This window comes from Amblyomma americanum, chromosome 11 (assembly GCF_052857255.1).
Source record: "Amblyomma americanum isolate KBUSLIRL-KWMA chromosome 11, ASM5285725v1, whole genome shotgun sequence".
NCBI lineage: Eukaryota > Metazoa > Arthropoda > Arachnida > Ixodida > Ixodidae > Amblyomma > Amblyomma americanum.
The window spans coordinates 27,477,177-27,499,488 of NC_135507.1; the positions used below are offsets into that span (position 1 = coordinate 27,477,177).

General features: G+C 49.6%; 1 protein-coding gene across 1 annotated transcript in view; it reads left to right on the forward strand.

Annotated features, from left to right (window-relative positions):
- LOC144109531 (uncharacterized) overlaps positions 1–22,312 on the forward strand; it is a 53,996-nt gene that overhangs the window by 20,999 nt on the left and 10,685 nt on the right. The window contains exons 10-18 of the mRNA XM_077642356.1: positions 1,533–1,804; positions 5,400–5,670; positions 9,218–9,487; positions 11,187–11,447; positions 11,987–12,253; positions 13,675–13,914; positions 16,096–16,356; positions 16,999–17,259; positions 18,298–18,558. Of these exons, the coding sequence (XP_077498482.1) occupies positions 1,533–1,804; positions 5,400–5,670; positions 9,218–9,487; positions 11,187–11,447; positions 11,987–12,253; positions 13,675–13,914; positions 16,096–16,356; positions 16,999–17,259; positions 18,298–18,558 (2,364 nt within the window). The remainder of the gene's footprint in view (positions 1–1,532; positions 1,805–5,399; positions 5,671–9,217; positions 9,488–11,186; positions 11,448–11,986; positions 12,254–13,674; positions 13,915–16,095; positions 16,357–16,998; positions 17,260–18,297; positions 18,559–22,312) is intronic.

Sequence of the window (22,312 nt, forward strand, 5' to 3'; positions counted from 1 at the left end):
TAGTTTATTACTCATTAGTTGTGCGACAAGGAATTTTTTTTCCTTATTCTAAATACTTTTCCTCTTTACGTACAGCATCCGAACGTTGTTCTCAAATTTAGTTGAGAAATAACCAGAAAACTCTCAATTTTGTGCACAAAGTCACTTTTTCTCTTTGCGTATAGTGTTCAAAAGTTGTTCTCAAATTTAGTGGAGAAATAAATAGGCACCCCTCAATTTTGTGCCAAATGTTTGCTCCCTGTTATATTGATCACGACTGTACATGGCGTGACTTGCAATGCGGGCAGGAGGATATGTTATCTACAAACATTCAGGCGAGCTTGGGAGTAGAGGATGAATAACATGATGAAGGTGGATATAGTCTCGAAAGAATAAAGTGTGCGACGCTTTCCATTATTTTTGTTTCCATTAGTTCCAAACCATTCAGTGATCTATTTCTTCATCTTCAGTTTTTTATTTTTCTCTTTCATGTCAGGCCCCGCCGCGGTGGCTCAGTGGTTAGGGCGCTCGACTACTGATCCGGAGTTCCCGTGTTCGAATCCGACCGCGGCGGCTGCGTTTTTATGGAGGAAAAACGCTAAGGCGCCCGTGTGCTGTGCGATGTCAGTGCACGTTAAAGATCCCCAGGTGGTCGAAATTATTCCGGGGCCCTCCACTACGGCACCTCTTCTTCCTTTCTTCTGTCACTCCCTCCTTTATCCCTTCCCTTACGGCGCGGTTCAGGTGTCCAACGATATACGGGACAGATACTGCGCCATTTCCTTTCCCCCCAAAACCAATTATTATTATTATTATTACTGTTGGGGGAAAGGAAATGGCGCAGTTTCGGTCTCACATCTCGGCGGACACGGGAACCGCGCCTGGGGAAGGGATAAAGGAGGGACTGGGAGAAGAAAGGAAGAAGCCAGATAAATGTGCAAAAGTTTGACTGTGTTAGTGCGTGATGAGATCTTGCTGTGGGAAAAATTGGTTGATGAATTCTAAATTGTTAATTAATTACACTCAAAAATTACGTTCGGACGTCACAATACCCACCGTTGTCGACATAACACCTGGATGTCAAAACAGCCATAACCGTCGGCATACGTCACAACTAAAATAAATAAAATAAAAAATAAAGAATGAAAATAAAAATAAATAGAACGCATACTGGCGCCGTGGAAAAAAACCGCGTTCTAGAAAGTTCCATGACGTCACATTCGCATACGTCACTACATGTCTATAGATATAGGCAATGCAATTCTTTTGCATTTCTCCAGTGCGGGTCGCCGCGCTGATCTCAAAGTTTTTCTTGCCCGTCTGTGCAGAAGTTTTATCGTGTTGCGCGTGAAATAACTTTAGCTCGCATTGTCGTCAAGCTCAGGCGAACGTTTCTCGAAAACCGCGGCAAACCTAAGCCGAACATCAAGCCGAACCTTAGAAACATTCTGAAACAGCCCTTCCTTAAACAAAGTGCTCACTTTCACATGAATTCGACTCGTACGATTAGCCGTGTTTGGCTAATTTTCACGCTTATGGTCTGCACTCGTCAGCAGGGAACGTCCCGTGTCCTGGCGGAAGCTACTGCAAAGACAACCAAACCTGCTGCCTCCTCGCGTCCGGCCAGTATGGCTGTTGTCCCTATCCGCACGCCGAATGCTGCAGCGACTTCCAGAGTTGCTGCCCCGAAGGGTACCTTTGCAACCTCTCCACCAGGCAATGCATACACGGCACCAGTAACCACACCGTGGCCATGGTCCGGAAGGTCAACGCTAACCGCGGTCACATCAAGACCGATGAAAGCAGTAAGCGCCTGCGCTTTGTTGTCTCTAAAAAGAAATCAAATTGGTAATTGAATTGGTTTTTGGAGAAGGAAATTGGCGCACTATCTGTCTCGCATATCGGCGGAAACCTGAACCGCGCCGTAAGGGAAGGGAAAAGGAGGAAGTGAAAGAAGGAATATTACTTGAGGAGAAGAAGAAGAAGAAGAAATAGGTGCCGTAGTGGAGGGCTCCGGAATAATTTCGGCCACCTGGGGATCTTTAACGTGCACTGACACCGCACAGCACACGGGCGTCTTAGCGTTCCGCCTCCATCGAAACGCAGCCGCAGCGGTCGGGTTCGAACCCGGGAACTCCGGATCAGTAGCCAAGCGCTCTAACCACTTAGCCATCGCGCGGGTGTCTAAAGAAATGTTTTTGGGGAAAGGAAATGGAAAAAAAAATAAAAATAAAAATAAAAAATAAAATAAAAAATGTTTTTGGGGAAAGGAAATGGACCCGGCGCGGTGGCTCAGTGGTTAGGGCGCTCGACTACTGAGCCGGAGTTCCCGGGTTCGAACCCGACCGCGGCGGCTGCGTTTTTATGGAGGAAAAACGCTATGGCGCCCGTGTGCTGTGCGATGTCAGTGCACGTTAAAGATCCCCAGGTGGTCGAAATTAATCCGGAGCCCTCCACTACGGCACCTATTTCTTCCTTTCTTCTTTCACTCCCTCCTTTATCCCTTCCCATACGGCGCGGTTCAGGTGTCCAACGATATATGAGACAGATACTGCGCCATTTCCTTTCCCCCAAAAAACCAATTATTATTATTATTATTAAAGGAAATGGCACAGAATCTGTCTCGCATCTAGGCGGACACCTGAACCGCGAGGTAAGGGAAGGGATAAAGGAGGGAGTGAAAGAAGAAAGGAAGAAAGAGGTGCCGTAGTGGAGGGCGTGCGGAATCATTTCGGCCACCTGGGAATCTTTAACGGGCACTGACGTCGCACAGCACACGGATGCCTTTTGCGTTTCGCCTACATCGATACGCGGCCGCCGCGGTCGGGTTCGAACCGGGTACTCCGGATCAGTAGCCGAGTGTCCTAACCACTGAGCCATCGCGGCGGGTAAATTCCAGTTAAAGCTTGTTTCCATAATTCCAATAAGCCATGTCTGCGTATGTTAATGATTTTACTGCTTCCTGCCACTCATTTTTTTTATTTAGAGAGAAATTGCAAACTGGTTTTTGAGGAAAGGAAATGGCGCAGTATCCGTCTCACATATCGGCGGACACCCGAACCGCGCCGTATAGGAAGGGATGAGGGAGGGAGTGAAAGAAGAAAGGAAGAAATAGGTGCCGTAGTGGTGGGCTCCGGATTAATTTCGACGGCCTGGGGATCTTTAACGTGCACTGAGAAACGCCGATCTCTGAGGCTGACGTACGTGAATGAAGGTTAAGCGTTTGTTTGATATTGAAGTCTATAAATTATGTTTTCAAACTGCTAGTGCACTTTTATCACACAAGGAAAACGGAAAACAGACAACCTGAACGTTGAAAGTCAAAGAAAACATGCAATTGGTGGCGCAACAGGCGGCCAGCTGAGTTTCGTTACGTTTTGGGGTGCCTCATGGCTATTCGCTTTGCGCGCCCACGTGGTTTCGTTTATGACGCGTCTCGATTTACAAGCGCGGAGCAACAGAGGACCTCCAGATGCCTCTCTAAGTGCTCCTCGTATGAAGTTCCTGCAGCGGGACGCACTTGCGACAAGCAAACAGTTGTGGGTAGATAATGTTCCGTGCACCTCCGAGTTAGCAAACGCACCGCTCGACGTGTTCGCTTCCTCAATGGTTCCAAGACGCTGGGCTGCATAACCAGCCCTACGAACACTGTTACAGAATTTAAATGTGCCCGCAGTACTCGTCGCTACATATCAATCGTGACGCTGGCTCAGCGGTGACAGCGCTACTACCAATAATAATAATAATTGTTTTTTTTTGGGGAAAGGAAATGGCGCAGTATCTGTCTCGCATATCGGCGGAAACCTGAACCGCGCCGTAAGGGAAGGAATAAGGGAGAGAGTGAAAGAGGAAAGGAAGAAGAAGGTGCCGTAGTGGAGGGCTCCGGAATAATTTCGACCACCTGGGGATCTTTAACGTGCACTGACATCGCACAGCACACGGGAGCCTTAGCGTTTTTCCTCCATAAAAACACAGCCGCCGCGGTCGGGTTCGAACCCGGGAACTCCGGATCAGTATCCAAGCGCCCTAACCACTGAGCCATCGCGGCGGGTGTCTAATAATAATAATAATAATAATAATAATAATTGGTTTTTGGGGAAGGAAATGGCGCAGTATCTGTCTCATATATCGCTGGACACCTGAACCGCGCCTGTAAGGGAAGGGATAAAGGAGGGAGTGAAAGAAGAAAGGAAAAAGAGGTGCCGTAGTGGAGGGCTCCGGAATAATTTCGACCACCTGGGGATCTTTAACGTGCACTGACATCGCACAGCACACGGGCGCCTTGGCGTTTTTCCTCCATAAAAACGCAGCCGCCGCGGTCGGGTAACTTCTCCCTTATAAAAATTTCTTTAGACAGTCTATAGGCTGTTCATAGTATCCTGCCTAGAAAGTCTATAGACTGTCTATAGACATATCCTAGAGAATAGTCTATACGGAATACAAATCCCATAGACAGTCTACAGACAGTGTATAGGTTTATGTCTATACGGTTTTATTAAACAAGACTTCTGTCTACAGACAGTCTATTGACTATGAATCATTATCCTCATCTCCGTCATTATCATCTGCCTACCTACGCCCATTGCAGGACAAAGACCACTCCCATGTCTCTCCATTTAACCCTGTCTTTTCCCAGCTGCGGCCACCATATGCCCGCGAACTTCTTAATCTCATCCACCGAACTACCTTTCTGCCGCCCCCTGCTACGCTTGCCTTCTCTTGGGATCCACTATAAATAGAAAAAAATATCTATAGAAAGGCAATAGAGTTGATATTAAGTCTATAGACTGTCTGTAGACCATATCTATAAGGGCTCCGCGCTCACACTTTCTTGCCAGACCCGCCAGCTCAGCCTTCAAAAGCATCGCACGCTGTGTGGGGTTGAGGTCGCTTAAGTGCAGGCAGCGGTTCTTTGCGAGAACTTCGTTGTCGGAATCGGGAATGGGATCCGTCGTAACGTTCGTGGAAACGTGAACGAAGCGACGACGGCTGATAGAGGCCTTAAGTGTCCGGCCGGCACATGTTTTCATTTCGACTGCTGCTAGGCGGCAGCGCAGAGCTCGCCGCCAGCAATCACGGGGTCCTCGTTTCCGCCGCTTTACGTCACTTTTCTCCTATTTCGTCACCAGATAGTCCCGAGTTTGAATCGGAGCGGCGGGAAAAAGTTCTTCTCGATTTCGAATCCAAATATCTTAGCAAAAAAATGCACCTTTCGCAGCCGGGCAAGCGGCAACAAAGCCACGAAATGCCGAACTATCAAGTTTACTAACAAAAAAAATGTTAACAGCATTGTCCTCAATGTCCCTTTAAACCTATCGCTTTTTGTGAGCCCCAATCCAGTAATTGCTTCTAGGCCACATCTCGTGCAGTTTTCTAGCTATAGGGTTTCGTGTACTCTGTTTTCGTGCCTCCTTCTGCAGAACTGTCGGTGGGCAACATCCGATGCCCCGACGGAAACTACTGCTTTGACGGCCAGACGTGTTGCCTCCTCGTCAGCGGCCACTACGGCTGCTGCCCGTACGCCCATGCGGAGTGCTGCAGCGACCATGTCAGCTGCTGCCCCGAGGGTTACCAGTGCAAGCTCTCCACCCATCAGTGTGTCCCACGCTAGCAGCAACCACACGGTGGCCATGGTGCGGAAACTCAACCCAGTCAGCCCTGTCCCAAAAAAGGAGTCACCGAACGTGAACGGTGAGAACTATACTTGCCTGCTTTCTGGATGTGTAGTGTATGCACAACCAGTTTTGTTAATTAAAAGGAGTGTATGACGCAACAGCGTATACAGCTCGTTCGGTAGAGAAGCCGTCGGCGTAGTTGTAGTCGGCCCGGGATCGAACCCGACCGCAGCGGCTGCGTTTTTATGGATGCGAAACGCTAAGGCGCCCGTTTGATGTGCGATGTGAGTGCACGTTAAATAATTAATAATAATAATTGTTTTTTGGGGAAAGGAAAATGGCGCAGTATCTGTCTCATATCGTTGGACACCTGAACCGCGCCGTAAGGGAAGGGATAATGGAGGGATTGAAAGATGAAAGGAAGAAGAGGTGCCGTAGTGGACGGCTCCGGAATAATTTCGTCCATCTGAGGATCTTTAACGTGCGCTGACATCGCACAGCACACGGGCGCCTTAGCGTTTTTCCTCCATAAAAACGCAGCCGCCGCTACATTAAAGATGCCCAGGTGGTCGAAATTATTCCGGAGCCCATCGCTACGGGTACCTCTTTCTTCCTTTTTCCTTTCACTCCCTCCTTCATCCCCTCCCTTACGGCGCGGTTCAGGTGTCCAACGATATACGAGACAGATACTGCACCATTTCCTTTAATAATAATAATAATTGGTTTTGGGGGGAAAGGAAATGGCGCAGTATCTGCCCCATATATCGTTGGACACCTGAACCGCGCCTTAAGAGAAGGGTAATGGAGGGAGTCAAAGAAGAAAGGAAGAGAGAGGTGCCGTGGTGGAGGGCTCCGGAATAATTTCGACCACCTGGGGATCTTTAACGTGCACTGACATCGCACAGCACACGGGCGCCTTAGCGTTTTTCCTCCATAAAACGCAGCCGCCGCGGTCGGGTTCGAACCCGGGAACTCCCATTTCCTTTCCCTAAAAACCAATTATTATTGTTAGTTGTAGCTGGCACCGCGTACCCGCCGCGGTGGCTCAGTGGTTAGGGCGCTCGACTACTGAGCCGGAGTTCCCGGGTTCGAACCCGACCGCGGCGGCTGCGTTTTTATGGAGGAAAAACGCTATGGCGCCCGTGTGCTGTGCGATGTCAGTGCACGTTAAAGATCCCCAGGTGGTCGAAATTAATCCGGAGCCCTCCACTACGGCACCTATTTCTTCCTTTCTTCTTTCACTCCCTCCCTCATCCCTTCCCATACGGCGCGGTTCAGGTGTCCAACGATATATGAGACAGATACTGCGCCATTTCCTTTCCCCCCAAAACCAACCAATTATTATGGCACCGCGTGTCGAAAATAATCGGGGAAGCGTAAAAAAATGTACCATGGTAATTTGTTGTTCTAGTGATTGATGATTTATTGGTGTGTGATAGGTGATGACAAGTTAATGAAATCATAGTGATTGATTATTCAAATAAACGAAAAAAATGGAAAAGGGGGTTCAGAGGTGTCAAAATTATCATAATTAAAAGCCAGTGCTTTATGATGCCAATAAAGAAAATTTACAGTACGTAATTGATCAATTAATTTATTGACGGAATTGAAAAAAAAATGAAAACTGCGTTCAAACGTGTCAAACTGCTCAGAATGGAAAGGCCTAACCCACTACGCTATCGCGTTATACCCTTAAGGCGGAGCTTGAGTGTCCTCTCCAATTTTTTTAACAGGGTTTATGTGGTGGGAGGGTGGTCAGTATCAGATCGCGCGGTTAGATTGCATAAGATATCGACTCCTATTCACTTCAAAACCTCTTGCAGTGCTGGAAGTGCAAGAAATCAATTCGGCTGCCATTGCGGAGTGGAGCACGAAATAATTTCGACCACCTGGGGATCTTTAACGTGCACTGACATCACACAGCACACGGGCGCCTTAGCGTTTTGCCTCCATAAAAACGCAGCTGCCGCGGTCGGGTTCGAATCCGGAGTTCCCGGGTTCGAACCCGACCGCGGCGGCTGCGTTTCGATGGAGGCAAAACGCTAAGGCGCCCGTGTGCTGTGCGATGTCAGTGCACGTTAAAGATCCCCAAATGGTCGAAATTATTCCGGAGCCCTCCACTACGGCACCTATTTTCTTCCTTTCTTCTTTCACTCCCGCCTTTATCCCTTCCCTTACGGCGCGGTTCAGGTGTCCAACGATATGAGACAGATACTGCGCCGTTTCCTTTCCCCAAAAACCAATTATCATTATTATTATTATTATTATTATTATTATTATTGCGGAAAATTCTGTTCTGAACACGTCCACTCTGTGTGTGCGTAGGGATTTTAGTGGGGGGGGTGTGACGAGAGTGGTAGGGAGTTAATAAATAGAGGTGTGCACAGCGCTGCAACTGGCTCCATTGAAGGGATCCCCACAACGGAGCTGTCCATTATTTTATTGCAGCTGCACGTATTATGAGTGGAAAGAAAGCCAGAAACGTTTATGCTTGAGCCGTCCTTTCAGGGTTAATCGTTGCGTTCACTTCGTTGCAGGGTACTTTTAACTACTTTTATAATTTTTATTACAACTCAATCAACTCTTGGTATAGAATGGCAGTGCCTCCTTTTTCGGGACATCTTTTAGATTTTAACTCGCTGTAATCAAAGACTATGACGATGGCCGAAACCTCCGAGCTGTTTAAAAGGGAAAGAGCAGCTGCAGGAACACGTTGTCTGAACGTGCTGTCCCTGTGGAAAGATGGATGGTACCGTGTAAACGGGTGTAAACGGGTGCCAGTATAGAGGGTGCTGTGCACTCGTTACAGACCAATGGCGGGGCTGAGACTTTCAGCGATCTTTGCGATTTATGCGGGATAACCTCAACATTGGCATTTTTTTTTCTGTAAAGTTCTCACGATTTAATATGCGAAGCTTGGCCATCAGCGGTTGAGGTTGGACTCATTATTTTTCAGCCTTTTTCTTTTCTCCAACCTACCCATTGCTCCTATGTCATGGCTTGTGCCTTTTTATAGTTAGGGTTTAATGAGCTCTGTTTTTAGAGCGACAGCTCTGCGCCTCGGGATACAACTTCCAATTTCGATGTGGATGAGGCAATGACGTTCAGTGCCTCACATGGTCAAACCAAACTTAACTGCGTGGCGTTATTGCCCAAGCTATGGTAGTGTGACCACGTGATCACATGACTATGACTATTTGGTACCTGACCTTGATTTTCGCATCTGATTTGAGACAGTGGGCACTCCATCGACAATGACCTTCAATGCCTCACAAGGTCAAACCGAACTTACCTGCGTGGTGTTATTGCCCAAGCTATGGCAGTATGACCACGTGATCACATATTTAGTACCTGCCCTTGACCTTCGCATCTGATTTGAGACAGTGAGCACTCCATCGACAATGACCTTCAATGCCTCACAAGGTCAAACCAAACTTACCTGCGTGGTGTTATTGCCCAAGCTATGGCAGTATGACCGCGTGATCACATGACTATGACTAATTGGTACCTGACCTTGACCTTCACATTTGAGAGAGTGGAGACCACGCTTAACGGAGCTTTCGCTCGTATAACTAGCTTGAAGCCACGTTGCACACCAGCCATTTTTGTGCCTCCTCCCGCAGAACTGTCGGCGGGCAACATCCGATGCCCCGACGGAAACTACTGCAACGACGGCCAGACGTGTTGCCTCCTCGTCAGCGGCCACTACGGCTGCTGTCCCTACTCGCACGCCGAGTGCTGCAGCGACCACCTCAGCTGCTGCCCCGAGGGTTACCAGTGCAAGATCTCCACCCATCAGTGTGTCCACGCCAGCAGCAACCACACGGTGGCCATGGTCCGGAAACTCCACCCAATCAACCCTGTCGCGAAAGAGGCGACCCCGACCGTTAACGGTGAGGACTACACCTGCCTGGTTTTTGTATGTGGATGTGTATTGGTGATGATGAATTTTAATTGAGCAAGGGCACCTTTGGCAAAAGGGCGCCATGGCACAATTAAGGCATTTCTTTTACACAAGACGGGGTCAGTACTTATTTTCCAACCATTGCACCGCAGAGAAGCTGAGCATCAGACCAGAGGAAAGTTTGTACCCATTGTATTACCGATGGGTACCCGGCGGCACTGGGGATCAAACCCCCAAATCTCCGGCATACGAGGCAGATGCTCAAACCCCTAGGATACCGCTGCGGTCTTGATATGTGGCGTGTGCACAACGAGTTCGGCGAGTTAAAAGATGTGTGTTTATAAGAACTTACTTAGGCAAACTGCGTTCACTACGGCAGGCTTGTCCTCGAGAGTAACAACTGGCATAAAATTCTTGCTGTTATATGCCACAACTCACATCGAACGACAATCCCCATAGTTCAAAGGTACTATCGGGGACAAAAGGTGGTATACTCCACGCAGTGGGAGCCGGAGCAACGGAAAACTGCATCGTAACGCCATCTATAGCACGAAACATTGAAGCGAGTCAAGTGACATGGTTGCAAATAATAAAGAGCTCCAAATGTCTGTCTCGATCCCAGAGGCCGCCTGTAGATGGCGTTACTATGCAGTTTTCCGCAGCACCGGCACCCGCTGCGTAGAGTATACCACTTTTGTCCCCGATAGTACATATTACATACTATAGTGGATAGGGCCTTGGCTTTTTTGCCCCCTCCTGCCCCTATTCGTAGTATGTCTTTCTGTTTGTATGTTTCTCGTAGCTAGCCATATCCCCCAAACACGAATCACCGACTACACTCCGTGACTTATTTTGAATATGCACCAAAACTACAGAGCTACAACACGCCCTTTCTTCCCACACAACGGAATATAGTCCCCGTTCGCAGTTAATAGTTTCACAGTTAAAGCAGAGTATGCTGGTGTTAATTGTTACTTAAGGAACATTTCCAGACCGACTACACATTTTAAACGTTAGGCAGTCACTGCAAATTCACTTTCCTTGATTACGCCACCTAGAGTCACTGGCTCTACAGCCACCGTCACACCAGTGTGACGACGCCAGCAGTATGCGACTTGATGCGGTCGGCTACCGAGAGGAGTTTTTGATGTGATATCATTAGAAGCCTCATTGGGAGAAAAAAAACGTCATCTGTCATAAAATCCTCTGATTGGCTGGAGGGAAGTGACGACACCAGTCTGGATGATTCTCATTGGCTAGAGACAAGCGGCGTCGCCAGACCGGCAGTGACGTCAATTCCGGCAAAATCATCAACAGCTTCTAATGCCATTGTATTGCCATTAGGTGTACCTGTTCTTTGTGAACACTGAGTTAAACCGGTTAGATTGGGAAAAACTGCGAAAAAAGTTCCACTGCTTACAGCAGCATGTTTGCACGAATTATGAATGAGACTAATCGCATTCCTTGGTGAAAAAAGAATCAAGATTGTGCGCTGCTTTTGGTGGTGGAGAGAAGCGCCAGGCGGCTTCCCTGTGGGGAACTACCGGCAGAGTGACTCAGTTGCAGACGCCCCTCCCCCTATGGCCTTTTCTTCATGCTAAGAAACGCTGCCGCCGAGTTAGCCCAATATTGATGTTTTGCCGAACACTAGTCAATTACAGCCAGCTAACAATAAAATCCACTCGCAGCGGGTCTTCTTCCCTGCCCCGATGGAAGCTACTGCCAAAACACCCAGACCTGCTGCCTGCTTACATCGGGCAGGTACGGCTGCTGTCCCTACTCGCACGCCGAATGCTGCAGCGACCACCTCAGCTGCTGCCCGGAGGGATACCAGTGCAAGGTGTCCACCCACCAGTGCATCCACGCTACGAGCAACCACAGCGTAGCCATGGCCCAGAAGGTAGACCCTATTGTTCCCACGCCTCGACGAGCGCTGCTTGAGGCTGATGGTAAGCACTGACAACGTTCACTCTCTTGTGTGCACCTCGTTTCGTTACATTCCCTCCGCTGGGGGAAAGATTAAGGTTTCTTTAGAGTGCCTCACGACTGTTAACCACAGCCCACCACATGCTATGAACAGCCATTTGTTGAAGGTAAAAAAAAATAGGGTTTGCTCCTAAGCCATGTAGTGTGGCTCCATTACAGGCTGTGAAATCCGAAGCTTTGGAGCGGTGAGAATGCGAGTTCCTCTGACCTTAAAAAGATTTGGACTGCTTGCAACGCATAAAGATCTTCACAGTATGACCCAGAAGCAAATCCGTAGGGTTTTGAGTAAGGCCATGCGTGTATATCCCATGACAACTGATATGCTCAAAGCTGCTGGTCTACCATTAATGACTTTCTTTGCCGATGCATCTTGCGTGTTTGCAAGCTACGTAGTGGTCGAAGCTGCGCTGATTCATTTTGTACATAGGAGGATCGAAAGATTTAGCAGCCATACGTGGGTGACATTGCAAGAAAATTTTTCCCGACCGGAATTTTCGATTAGGGCGGTTAATTCACTGCCCGGACGGCAAGATGTGTTTCAACAACCAGACCTGCTGTGAGCTCTACGACAAGACCTACAACTGCTGCCCGTACGTGCGAGCGACATGCTGCGAAGACTACGTGAGCTGCTGTCCTGAAGGGTACCGCTGCATCATAACCCTGCAGAAATGCGTCAAGGACATCACCGGAGAAACAGTGCCCATGCATTCTTCTCGGCACAGACTCAGCAGTTCACCGCAGCAGGTCCTTGAGACAGGCCTTACATCAAGTAAGGGCAGCTGCCGTGTATGTGAGCGTTGCACACTAACAGCACGAGCTACCAGCATCCGTGTTGTTCTGAGTCTGTGGCGTCCTGTCCTCGAAGACTGCTTGGCCCGTGCAGTAAATGCGTCTGAGTCGGAGGCGTGACATGCTCTGATGCGAGGTCGGAATGCCCCGGCAAAGATGGAACATTTTAGCGATCGAAACGAGGCTTGAAGATCATACTGCAGCGTCGCAATTCTGGATACCAAGAGATGGAGGTCTGTCTGACTGCATATCGTTATAACCACTACAATCATGCTCTGCTCGCGTGTGCCCGTGACGTCATGTACTAACCGTCGACAATAACCACGTTCAAGCTGTCCTGCGTTGTGCCGTCTTTCGTCTGGCAGACACTGTGAGACGTCCTCGATAAAGCGCATCAGCTGCACAACCAGAAATCTCTGTGGTATCACAATGTATATAAACAGTTCCAACAGTTGCCGAGGCTGGGTACAACGCATTATTTGCAGTTTGATGCTTATAATGGAGGACTGTATTGCTCCGATACTGTTTTTGGGTGCAGTTCCGGTCTTAAGTGTATTGTGGCATCTGAGTTTTGTTACGCATGGAAGGATAACAATAATATCCTTCGCATGTATCTGCTGCCTCACCGAAAACTGCAGCTTTTAGGAAACAGCTCGGGCAGCTCTCCTTGACAGCAGCTAAAAACTGCCAAATCATTTTAATATCCGTATTTATTACAATAATCAATCAACGTGACGTTATAAACATATGATGGTTAACTTGCTCGTCAATTACCACCTTTAATTATTTGTGGATACCACCGCGATGGGTCGGTCGCCAGTTGTGGCTTCAAAATATTTCAACCGCCAGTTACCTACAGGCCAGTCACCGAATTTCTCTCTAAACAGCGAAAGATCTCCCTGGAAGTGGGACAATCGTAATGTCAGCGGTCACATGACTAACACAAGCGAAGGATGCTCGAAGTGGCATTAACCCCAGTCGGGTGTTCTTTGAGCAGACCCAGTATTCCTCAGCTCCTGCCTGCGGAGTAGTGTTTCTATCCTCCGCATGTTCTGACACCTCGTGACTTAACCTCCCAAAGTTATTTTTAGCATACCAGTCGCAAGACTTCCTGTAAACTCTATGCTTCAAGGTCTGGACCCCTCATCAGACAAAACTTATAAATTAACAGGTCGTCGCATCCCCTGCGGCGTCTATATAGATGACCTCCAACTCGAAGCTGCGCAAAAACTGTGGAATGAACTCAAGGTGTCCCTATTAACTCACACGAGAAAGCATAGGCGGCGCCTCCGTAGTCTAGCCTCCGATGGTTGGCCATGACAGATGCGTGAATTTCAAACCGGAGTCTGAAGTTCTCAAGAGCCCTACCGGTTCGCCATCGTCACCATCGCCGTCCTGCAGCCATTAGGTGCCCCGACGGACACAAGTGCTTGAGCGGCCAGACCTGCTGCCAGCTGAGCAGCGGCCACTACGGCTGCTGTCCGCTGCACGACGCTGTGTGCTGCGAGGACCACGTGACGTGCTGCCCGGCCGGCTACAAATGCCACGTGGCCACGAAGATGTGCCGGAAAGGGGACCGTTTTGTGCCGGCGCCCCGAAAGGTGGCAGGCTTCAAGGACGCCGCGTTTATCGCAGCGGCGAGTACGTATCGTAACGCTACGGTTGCAGAGCGCATTAAATTCACAAGGACACCTAATTACAGTATTTATTGGCACTGCGATAGCAATAGAAGCAGTCGATGCCTCTAGATAGAGTATTGTGCCAGTAGATCATTTAGCATACCGTGTACCGTGTTACCTTTACCGGAGTACCGGGAGCCCGCCTACCGCTCGCGCTGATTGGCCCGAATGCGGCGGGCGTACCTGCAGCTGGCGGGCACCTGGCGCCATCTGGCGCCCTCAAGGCGATCTGCGCATGCTCTGTGGTGGCGCGCGGGCTCCCGGCACTCCGGAAACGGAACCTCACAGTACATGATATTCTAAAGGCGTCCATTCTTTTATGGCTGTGTTTGCGGACCTCTACACGTATGTCTTCACCACGGAATGAAAACCTAAGAGAGGCCTCGTTATCCTCGTTGCATGTGATAAAAAGTGCTGGAGGTCACGTCTTTAGCAAAGGCTACTGGGGTTCTTTGGCCGATGGCGCAGCTTACATAATGTTGGGCGCAGCGGCGTCGCCTGTTTAACTCTGCTGCGCATTCGCAAGCTTTGCTCAGACGGCGTCCAACTAGCGAGCGGTACTGAAGAGCCTTTACCTGCTGCTTAAAGAAAACGTGACGTAACGGCCTCTCCTATGTATTTCGTTCCTGAATGGCCTGCACACAACCAGGGTCATCCATCCTGTGGTTAGATATTTCCCCGAAGATGTCTAGAGGTGGTGTACGGGCCCACTGAAGAATAATAATAATGCGTTTTTTTTTTTGGGGGGGGGGGAAGAAAATGGCGCAGTATCTGTCTCATATATCGTTGGACACCTGAACCGCGCCGTAAGGGAAGGGATAAGGAGGGAGTGAAAGGAGAAAGGAAGAAGGAGGTGCCATAGTGGAGGGCTCCGGAAAAATTTCGACCACCTGGGGATCTTTAACGTGCACTGACACCGCACAGCACACGGGCGCCTTAGCGTTTTTCCTCCATAAAAACGCAGCCGCCGCGGTCGGGTTCGAACCCGGGAACTCCGGATCAGTAGTCGAGCGCCCTAACCACTGAGCCATCGCGGAAGAAACGCAGAAACCGTTTACAGCGCGCAGTTCTTCCGTTTGAGACCAGATGGCGCCACAGGCGCGCTCGGAACACGGCGCCATTACGGGCCTCGTAATTCGCCGGCGTGTACGCAGTGATGCAGCAGTGGAAATATCGCTGCAGGCTGTGGAAAGATGTGGAAAGGTAGAGGAAATACGCCTAGTGTTGTGGATTGCAAGAATTACGACAGAGAGCTAGAGGTGTGAGATGAGGTCGTTTGCGAGAGTCACGGAACCGAACTCACAACGACCTACTGGCCCTGTTCGCGCCCGTTCGCCATGCACTCTTTCCGAACGACAAACGCAACATGTCCGCCAGCGTTAGATACCCCAATATGAAAAGAAAGGTTTCGATCTTGGAAAGTCTGCGGGGGTAAGTGCACAACATAGCCGCATGAAAAAGTTGTACCGCCACCGATACCGTTACGGCGTGCTTTCAGTTGCTTTCAGTTACGTTTGCGTGTGTAGCGAGACCCCGTTGCTCGTAACTTAAAAGTGTGGGGTCATTAGTAACAGAAGCGCCCGAGGCCGATTTAGGAACGGAAAAGAAAGACGACTTACAAGCTATACCGCTACTGCAGATTATGCAGCGCACAGCGCCTACTGTCGGCCCGTGTATTACACGCTGTCTTGGTGCTACTGTTGTGCTCCAATAAGCGCGGATTTCGCGGACGATATTCGGAATAAAGCATTTGCGCTATGGCTGCTGTGCTGGGTGGTTGTCCTTTCCTCGCGATGCATGCGAGACAGGCACTAAGAGTAATCTCGCAGACCAGCGCTCGCAGTAAAGCTGGTTACTCACCACCAGCGAGACCTCGAGCACTTTCATGCCCGCATATCGAGCGAGGAGCGCCCCACAAGTTTATGTGCGAGGCTGACATAATTGTGAACTTTGTAGAGCATGAACGCTATCCCATGCGCGCGCTATTACCGTAATATCGGGGAATCCCTCGAAACGATTGCACACCAGCTCGTGAAGGCTGGTTGATGCATGGTACTGTTACCACGATATTTAGCATTTGTATATATTTATTTTTTCGCCTTTTTGTGTTTAACAAACTGATGAGAGCAATGATCACTTGCAGTGGACCTTCTTCCCTGCCCCGATGGAAGCTACTGCCAAAACACCCAGACATGCTGCCTGCTTACGTCGGGCAGGTACGGCTGCTGCCCCTACTCACACGCCCAGTGCTGCAGCGACCACCTCAGCTGCTGCCCGGAGGGCTACCGGTGCAAGGTGTCCACCCACCAGTGCATCCATTCCTGGAGCAACCACAGCGTAGCCATGGCCCCTAAAGTCAACCCCGTGGTCGCAGCCCCGCAAGAGGTCGAGGCCAACTCTAATGGTGAGCGATGCTTTCTTTCAATTCCAGGAAGGCAAATGGCGAACATCTGTCGCCTGCAAACTAATATTGAGATGTATCTGATATTCGCAACAACGATCGGCATTAAATGTACGCCACATGGTGCCTCGCTTCGAGTGTAACTTCACCTTATAGCACATAGAAGTCGTATTTTTACTCGGGCCTGTAGAAATGAGCGAGGAGCTAGTCCGGATACTTGCAGTAAAGTGTGTAATCAAATCTAAGGAGATCAACTGTTATAGGCCACATCTTGACGATACGACACCGACCAATACGGTGAACATAGAAAGCCATCACAGAGGGCACATGCCTCTTTTTATTCTTCCGTTTCCTGTGCTTTAGATGTTCTTGATCTGCTGGCTGTACTGTAGAATAACTGACGTGTAGCCTGTACAATTCTATGTGCCCTACTTCTTCGCAATAGGGAGCTCGTTCTAAGAGGCAGCTCTGCTCCAGCAGGTGCTAATTGGAGAAAACGCATGGTTGCAGTAAATTACTTTCGAACAGAGCAGTACGCTTATTTATTACAAGTCTATAGTCATATCAGGGTGTTTCGGGGGCTACCAAACAGCGGTGCTATACAGTGGCTGTGCTGGTATTTATGTGATAAATTTTCTCTCGCAGCTGAGCTTCTTCCCTGCCCCGATGGAAGCTACTGCCAAAACACCCAGACATGCTGCCTGCTTACGTCGGGCAGGTACGGCTGCTGCCCTTACTCGCACGCCCAGTGCTGCAGCGACCACCTCAGCTGCTGTCCGGAGGGCTACCGGTGCAAGGTGTCCACCCACCAGTGCGTCCATTCCTGGAGCAACCACAGCGTAGCCATGGCCCAGAAGGTAGACCCCGTTGTCGCAGCCCCGCAAGAGGTCGAGGTCGACTCTAATGGTGAGCGATGCTTTCTTTCAATTCCTGGAAGACAAATGGCGAACATCTGTCGCCTGCAAACTAATATTGAGATGTATCTGATATTCGCAACAACGATCGGCATGAAATGTACACCACATGGTGCCTCGCTTCGAGCGTAACTTGACCTTATGGCACATAGAAGTCGTATTTTTACTCGGGCCTATAGAAGTGAGAGAGGAGCTAGTCCGGATACTTGCAGTAAAGTGTGTAATCTAATCTAAGCAGACCAACTGTTATAGGCCACATCTTGGCGATGCGGCACCGACCAATACGTTGAACACAGAAACAGAAAGCAATCACAGAGGGCACAGACCTCTTTTGTAGCGTGAGCTACACTGGCCGAGGTTGAGCAGTTTCACGTGGCTCCTGGAGAGCCGTGCTGCGCATGCGCGAGGAGCAGTGACGTCACACGGCGCACAGCTGGCCTCGCTCGCCTCGCCGGTCATCAAAGAGTGCGTCATAGCCGCGGCAGACGCACTGACGGCGGTGCGTGCCCAGCTGTGCTCCTCCGTTGCGCAGTAGCCAAGTCTGACGCTGCGACGGAGCCGCTTGATAGCGCCTCTCATTTTGTGCGCATGCGCAGAGGTATCAGTGGGGGTATACATATAGCCGGCCTTTGCCAGTGTGGTATAGCCATGGAGAAGGCGAGCGAAATTGCTGCTCACGCTAGGCATATCCTGGCATAGCCGTGCTAAGCCACTGCTATTTTTATTCTTCTGTTTCCTGTGCTTCAGATATTATTGAAGTAATGGCTGTACTGTAGAAGAGCTCACGAGTGACCCTTGTACAATTCTGTATGCCCTACTTCTTCGCAAGAGGGAACCCGCTCTAAGAACCAGCTCTGCTCCAGCTGGTGCTAAGTGGAGAAAAATGCATGGATGCAGTAAGATACTTCCGAATAGAGCAGCACGGTTCTCTACTGGTCGTCTAGTCACACCAGGCTGTTTCAGGAGCTGCCAAACAGCGGTGCTGTACTGTGGCTGTGCTGGTATTTATGGGATAAATGTTCTCTCGCAGCGGGTCTTCTTCCCTGCCCCGATGGAAGCTACTGCCAAAACACCCAGACATGCTGCCTGCTTACATCGGGCAGGTACGGCTGCTGCCCCTACTCCCACGCCCAGTGCTGCAGCGACCACCTCAGCTGCTGCCCGGAGGGCTACCGGTGCAAGGTGTCCACCCATCAGTGCATCCATGCCTGGAGCAACCACAGCGTAGCCATGGCCCCGAAAGTCGACTCCGTTATTCCCGCACACCTGCGAGTTTTTCCCAGGACTGATGGTAAGGACTGAAGGAGGTGACGTTTTTGGGCATATCGTGCTTCTTTCCTCTTTTGGGCATCCCCCGCCGTGGGTATGAGCCATTAAGCCTGAGGACGTCATCATCGTCATCATCATCTTTTGGGCTGTTCCGCAACACACTGTTAGGTCATCATGGTGCTTACCGTACCGGTCTAACCAGTTCAATGCGGGCACCCCGGGTCTTCTGGCGGTAGTTTTTATGCAGTAAATGTGAACTTTCTTTGCCCACGCTTAGTCCCTGCTTAGTGTGGAGCCAGCCTTACATGTTTTTACGCTCGCTCATAAGTTTAGGCTCGACGGAATTAACCGGAGGCTTGCTCTGTCCACGGACTATATTTTGAACCCTTTCAGAGTTTACTGCAATTCTAGGAATACTGTGAATGTATAAAAAGTCTCCGGGTGGTATTCAAGAAGACGCGAACGCAATTAGTTTCTTTACTGGGTTATCCTGCGTCCATTCTACGATTGCTGATATAAATGTGACGGCACTAAAGTAATGCAAACGAAGCCAGTTCTCTGTGCTGGCACATCGGCTATTGTTACGAAGGGATACGCTTGTTGCATTTTGTAGAGCTTCTAGACTTTGTCTACAGGCTCTGATTTGGCGATCAGTTTCCCCGCACTGCTTTCAATTAGGGCGCTTAATACACTGCCAGGATGGCAAGATGTGCTTCAACAACCAGACCTGCTGCGACCTCTATGAGAACACCTACAACTGCTGTCCATATGTGCGAGCCACGTGTTGTGAGGAGTTCGTAAGCTGCCATCCTGAAAGGCACCGCTGCATAATAACCCTACTGAAGTGTGTTAAGCTAGGATGTCACCGGTGAAGTGAAACCAGTGTATTCCCTGCCGTCTCCTAGTTCATCTGAGTCGCTGACTGATCAGCCTGCCTTCCGACGTGATAATACCAATGGTCGTGAACGTGCGCCTGCTAACCACTGCAACTAACAACGTCTACAGAGTACTTCTTGGGGCCGTGCTGTGTCAAGGTGAAGGCGCAGTGTTGTGCGGGGTCTAATATGCGAATGACTGTCACTTGAGTCAATACCCACGCTGTCCTTTCAAGGTTCGGTCCTACGACTGTCTCGCTACCACGGGTTGGGCAACATTCGTTTTCTTTCTTTTCTCTCTGCTCACACTAATATATGTCTCGCTACCACTGTCTACGAGTCGCCGACCATTCAGCATATCGCCATTATTATCACCATCAGTTCGATTACGTCCGCTGGAGGACAAAAGCCTCTTTCAGCGACCTCCAATAAGCTGTCTTTCGCCGAACGTGCAAACCCAATCCCATCAAAGCTGTTCCTTATCTTATCTCCCTCCTCCCATCCCTCCAGTTTCTGCCGCCCATGGCCATGGTTCTCCATTGTCGTAATTCACCCTTGTTACCCCAGCCAACCATAGCTCACGGGTGCTCCTCATTTCATCTCTCGCTCAAGTTTCCCACAAGGCTGCTCTTTTCACAAGAGCAGCCAGCTTTGCTCACAGCCCACGGGCCTGTGTCGCCTATTCTCTCCGGCTGTTGGCAGAAGCGCTTCGCGAAGCGTAACGGCCACGCGGTGCTTTGCTCCCTATAAGTGCGACGCGTACTGCACACTGTATGCGATTGTCTCAGGAACCACGCTGTTCTATTGCCCTTTATAGTAGATGAATACCGTTCGCCTCTGTACCAAGAAAAAAAACTACAAATAGTTATACGTTAGCGGCATCGCACGGCTTATTCCAGCAAAAAGCTGCCGCGGTCCTCCGGGTGCACGTTACGTCTTCTATGGACCGTACGAGCTTAGCGAGAGAAGGCGTCGACTGCGACGCCCCACTATTTGGCTACAGCAGCCATCAGCCGTGGTGGCTCAGTGGTTAGGGCGCTCGGCTACTGATCCGGAGTTCCCGGGTTCGAACCCGACCGTGGCGGCTGCGTTTTTATGGAGGAAAAACGCTAAGGCGCCCGTGTGCTGTGCGATGTCGGTGCACGTTAAAGATCCCCAGGTGGTCGAAATTATTCCGGAGCCCTCCACTACGGCACCTCTTTCTTCCTTTATTCTTTCACTCCCTTCTTTATCCCTTCCCTTACGGCGTGGTTCAGGTGTTCAACGATATATGAGACAGAAACTGAGCCATATCCTTTCCCCCAAAACAAATTATTATTATTATTATTATTATTATTATTATTATTATTATTATTATTATTATTATTATTATTATTATTATTATTATTATTATTATTATTATTAGCCATCAGCGAGCCAGACACGCCCAGAGCCCCCGTCTGCTGTCGTTTCGGATGCTTTTATCTGAGCTATAATTGCAGCTGCGCTCACGGCAGTATCTTGACTGCTGCTACGTTGTCTTCGTCCCTCTTGAGCGCTGCGCTCATCGGGATTTTCCAACTTCTGTTGCTGCGGCTGGGCATTTCCCGTGACAATGTGCGGGCGCCGTGATGGCGATGCTCGTGACGTCACGTTATCCGCAGCGCCATCTCGTATTAGGCGTTCCAACCAGCTGCTGCGGCCAACGGACGACCTACGTCCATCGCGGATGAGCGGATGAGCGCTCTAGATCAGCTCTTCGCTAGAAAAAGTTTTTGCCATGTGCAAAGTGCCATGTGGGCGAAGGAGGGCGTGGCAGTAGAGGGCTCTGGATCAGTTTCGACCTCGATGTGAATGGTTCGTTAAGTGCACTGAAGTTTCAGTTAGTGCACGAGGTTTTTAGCATATTGCATCCAGCGAAATGTGGCCTCTAAGCTCGGGACCCCGTGCACAATCCTAGCAGGCCACAGCAGCTGAGCTATAATATCTATCCCTCAAGGGCAGACGCCATGGTCCGATTTGAACGCTGCCCCACAGCGGGAGTGTCATATATATTTTCTGCTAAATTATATACAATATTCGAAACCTTCTGCGGGTGTAAAAGTTTCCAGACCGTTTCGCCTGTAACTCGATAACCGAATCCCGATCAGTAATAATAATAATAATAATAATAATAATAATCGGTTTTTTGGGGAAAGGAAATGACGCAGTATGTCTCATATATCGTCGGACACCTGAACCGCGTCGTAAGGGAAGGGATAAAGGAGGGCGTGAAAGAAGGAGGGAAGAAAGAGGTGCCGTAGTGGAGGGCTCCGGAATAATTTCGACCACCTGGGGATCTTTAACGTGCACCGACATCGCACAGCACACCGATCAGTACTCACATGCTTACAAATCCGAATAAATCGGGAAAGAGCAAAGGCAGACACTGCCTTACAACTTCTGTGCAGCAGCAGAAAACGGACAGCGTAGCGAACGCGGATTTGTAAACATCCGATCAGTACTCGCATGTTTACAAATCCGCGTTCGCTACGCTGTCCGTTTTCTGCTGCTGCACAGAAGTTGTAAGGCAGTGTCTGCTTTTGCTCTTTCACGATTTATTCGGATTTGTAAGCATGTGAGTACTGATCGGTGTGCTGTGCGATGTCAGTGCACGTTAAAGATCTCCAGGTGGTCGAAATTATTCCGGAGCCCTCCACTACGGCACCTCTTTCTTCCTTTCTTCTTTCACTCCCTCCCTTATCCCTTCTTATACGGCGCGGTTCAGGTGTCCAACGATATATGAGACAGATACTGCGCCATTTCCTTTCCCCAAAAAAAGCCAATTATTATTACTACGCTGTCCGTTCTCCGCTGCTGCGCAGAAGTTGTAAGGCAGTGTCTGCCTTTGTTCTTTCACGATTTCTTCACGCTCCTTCACCC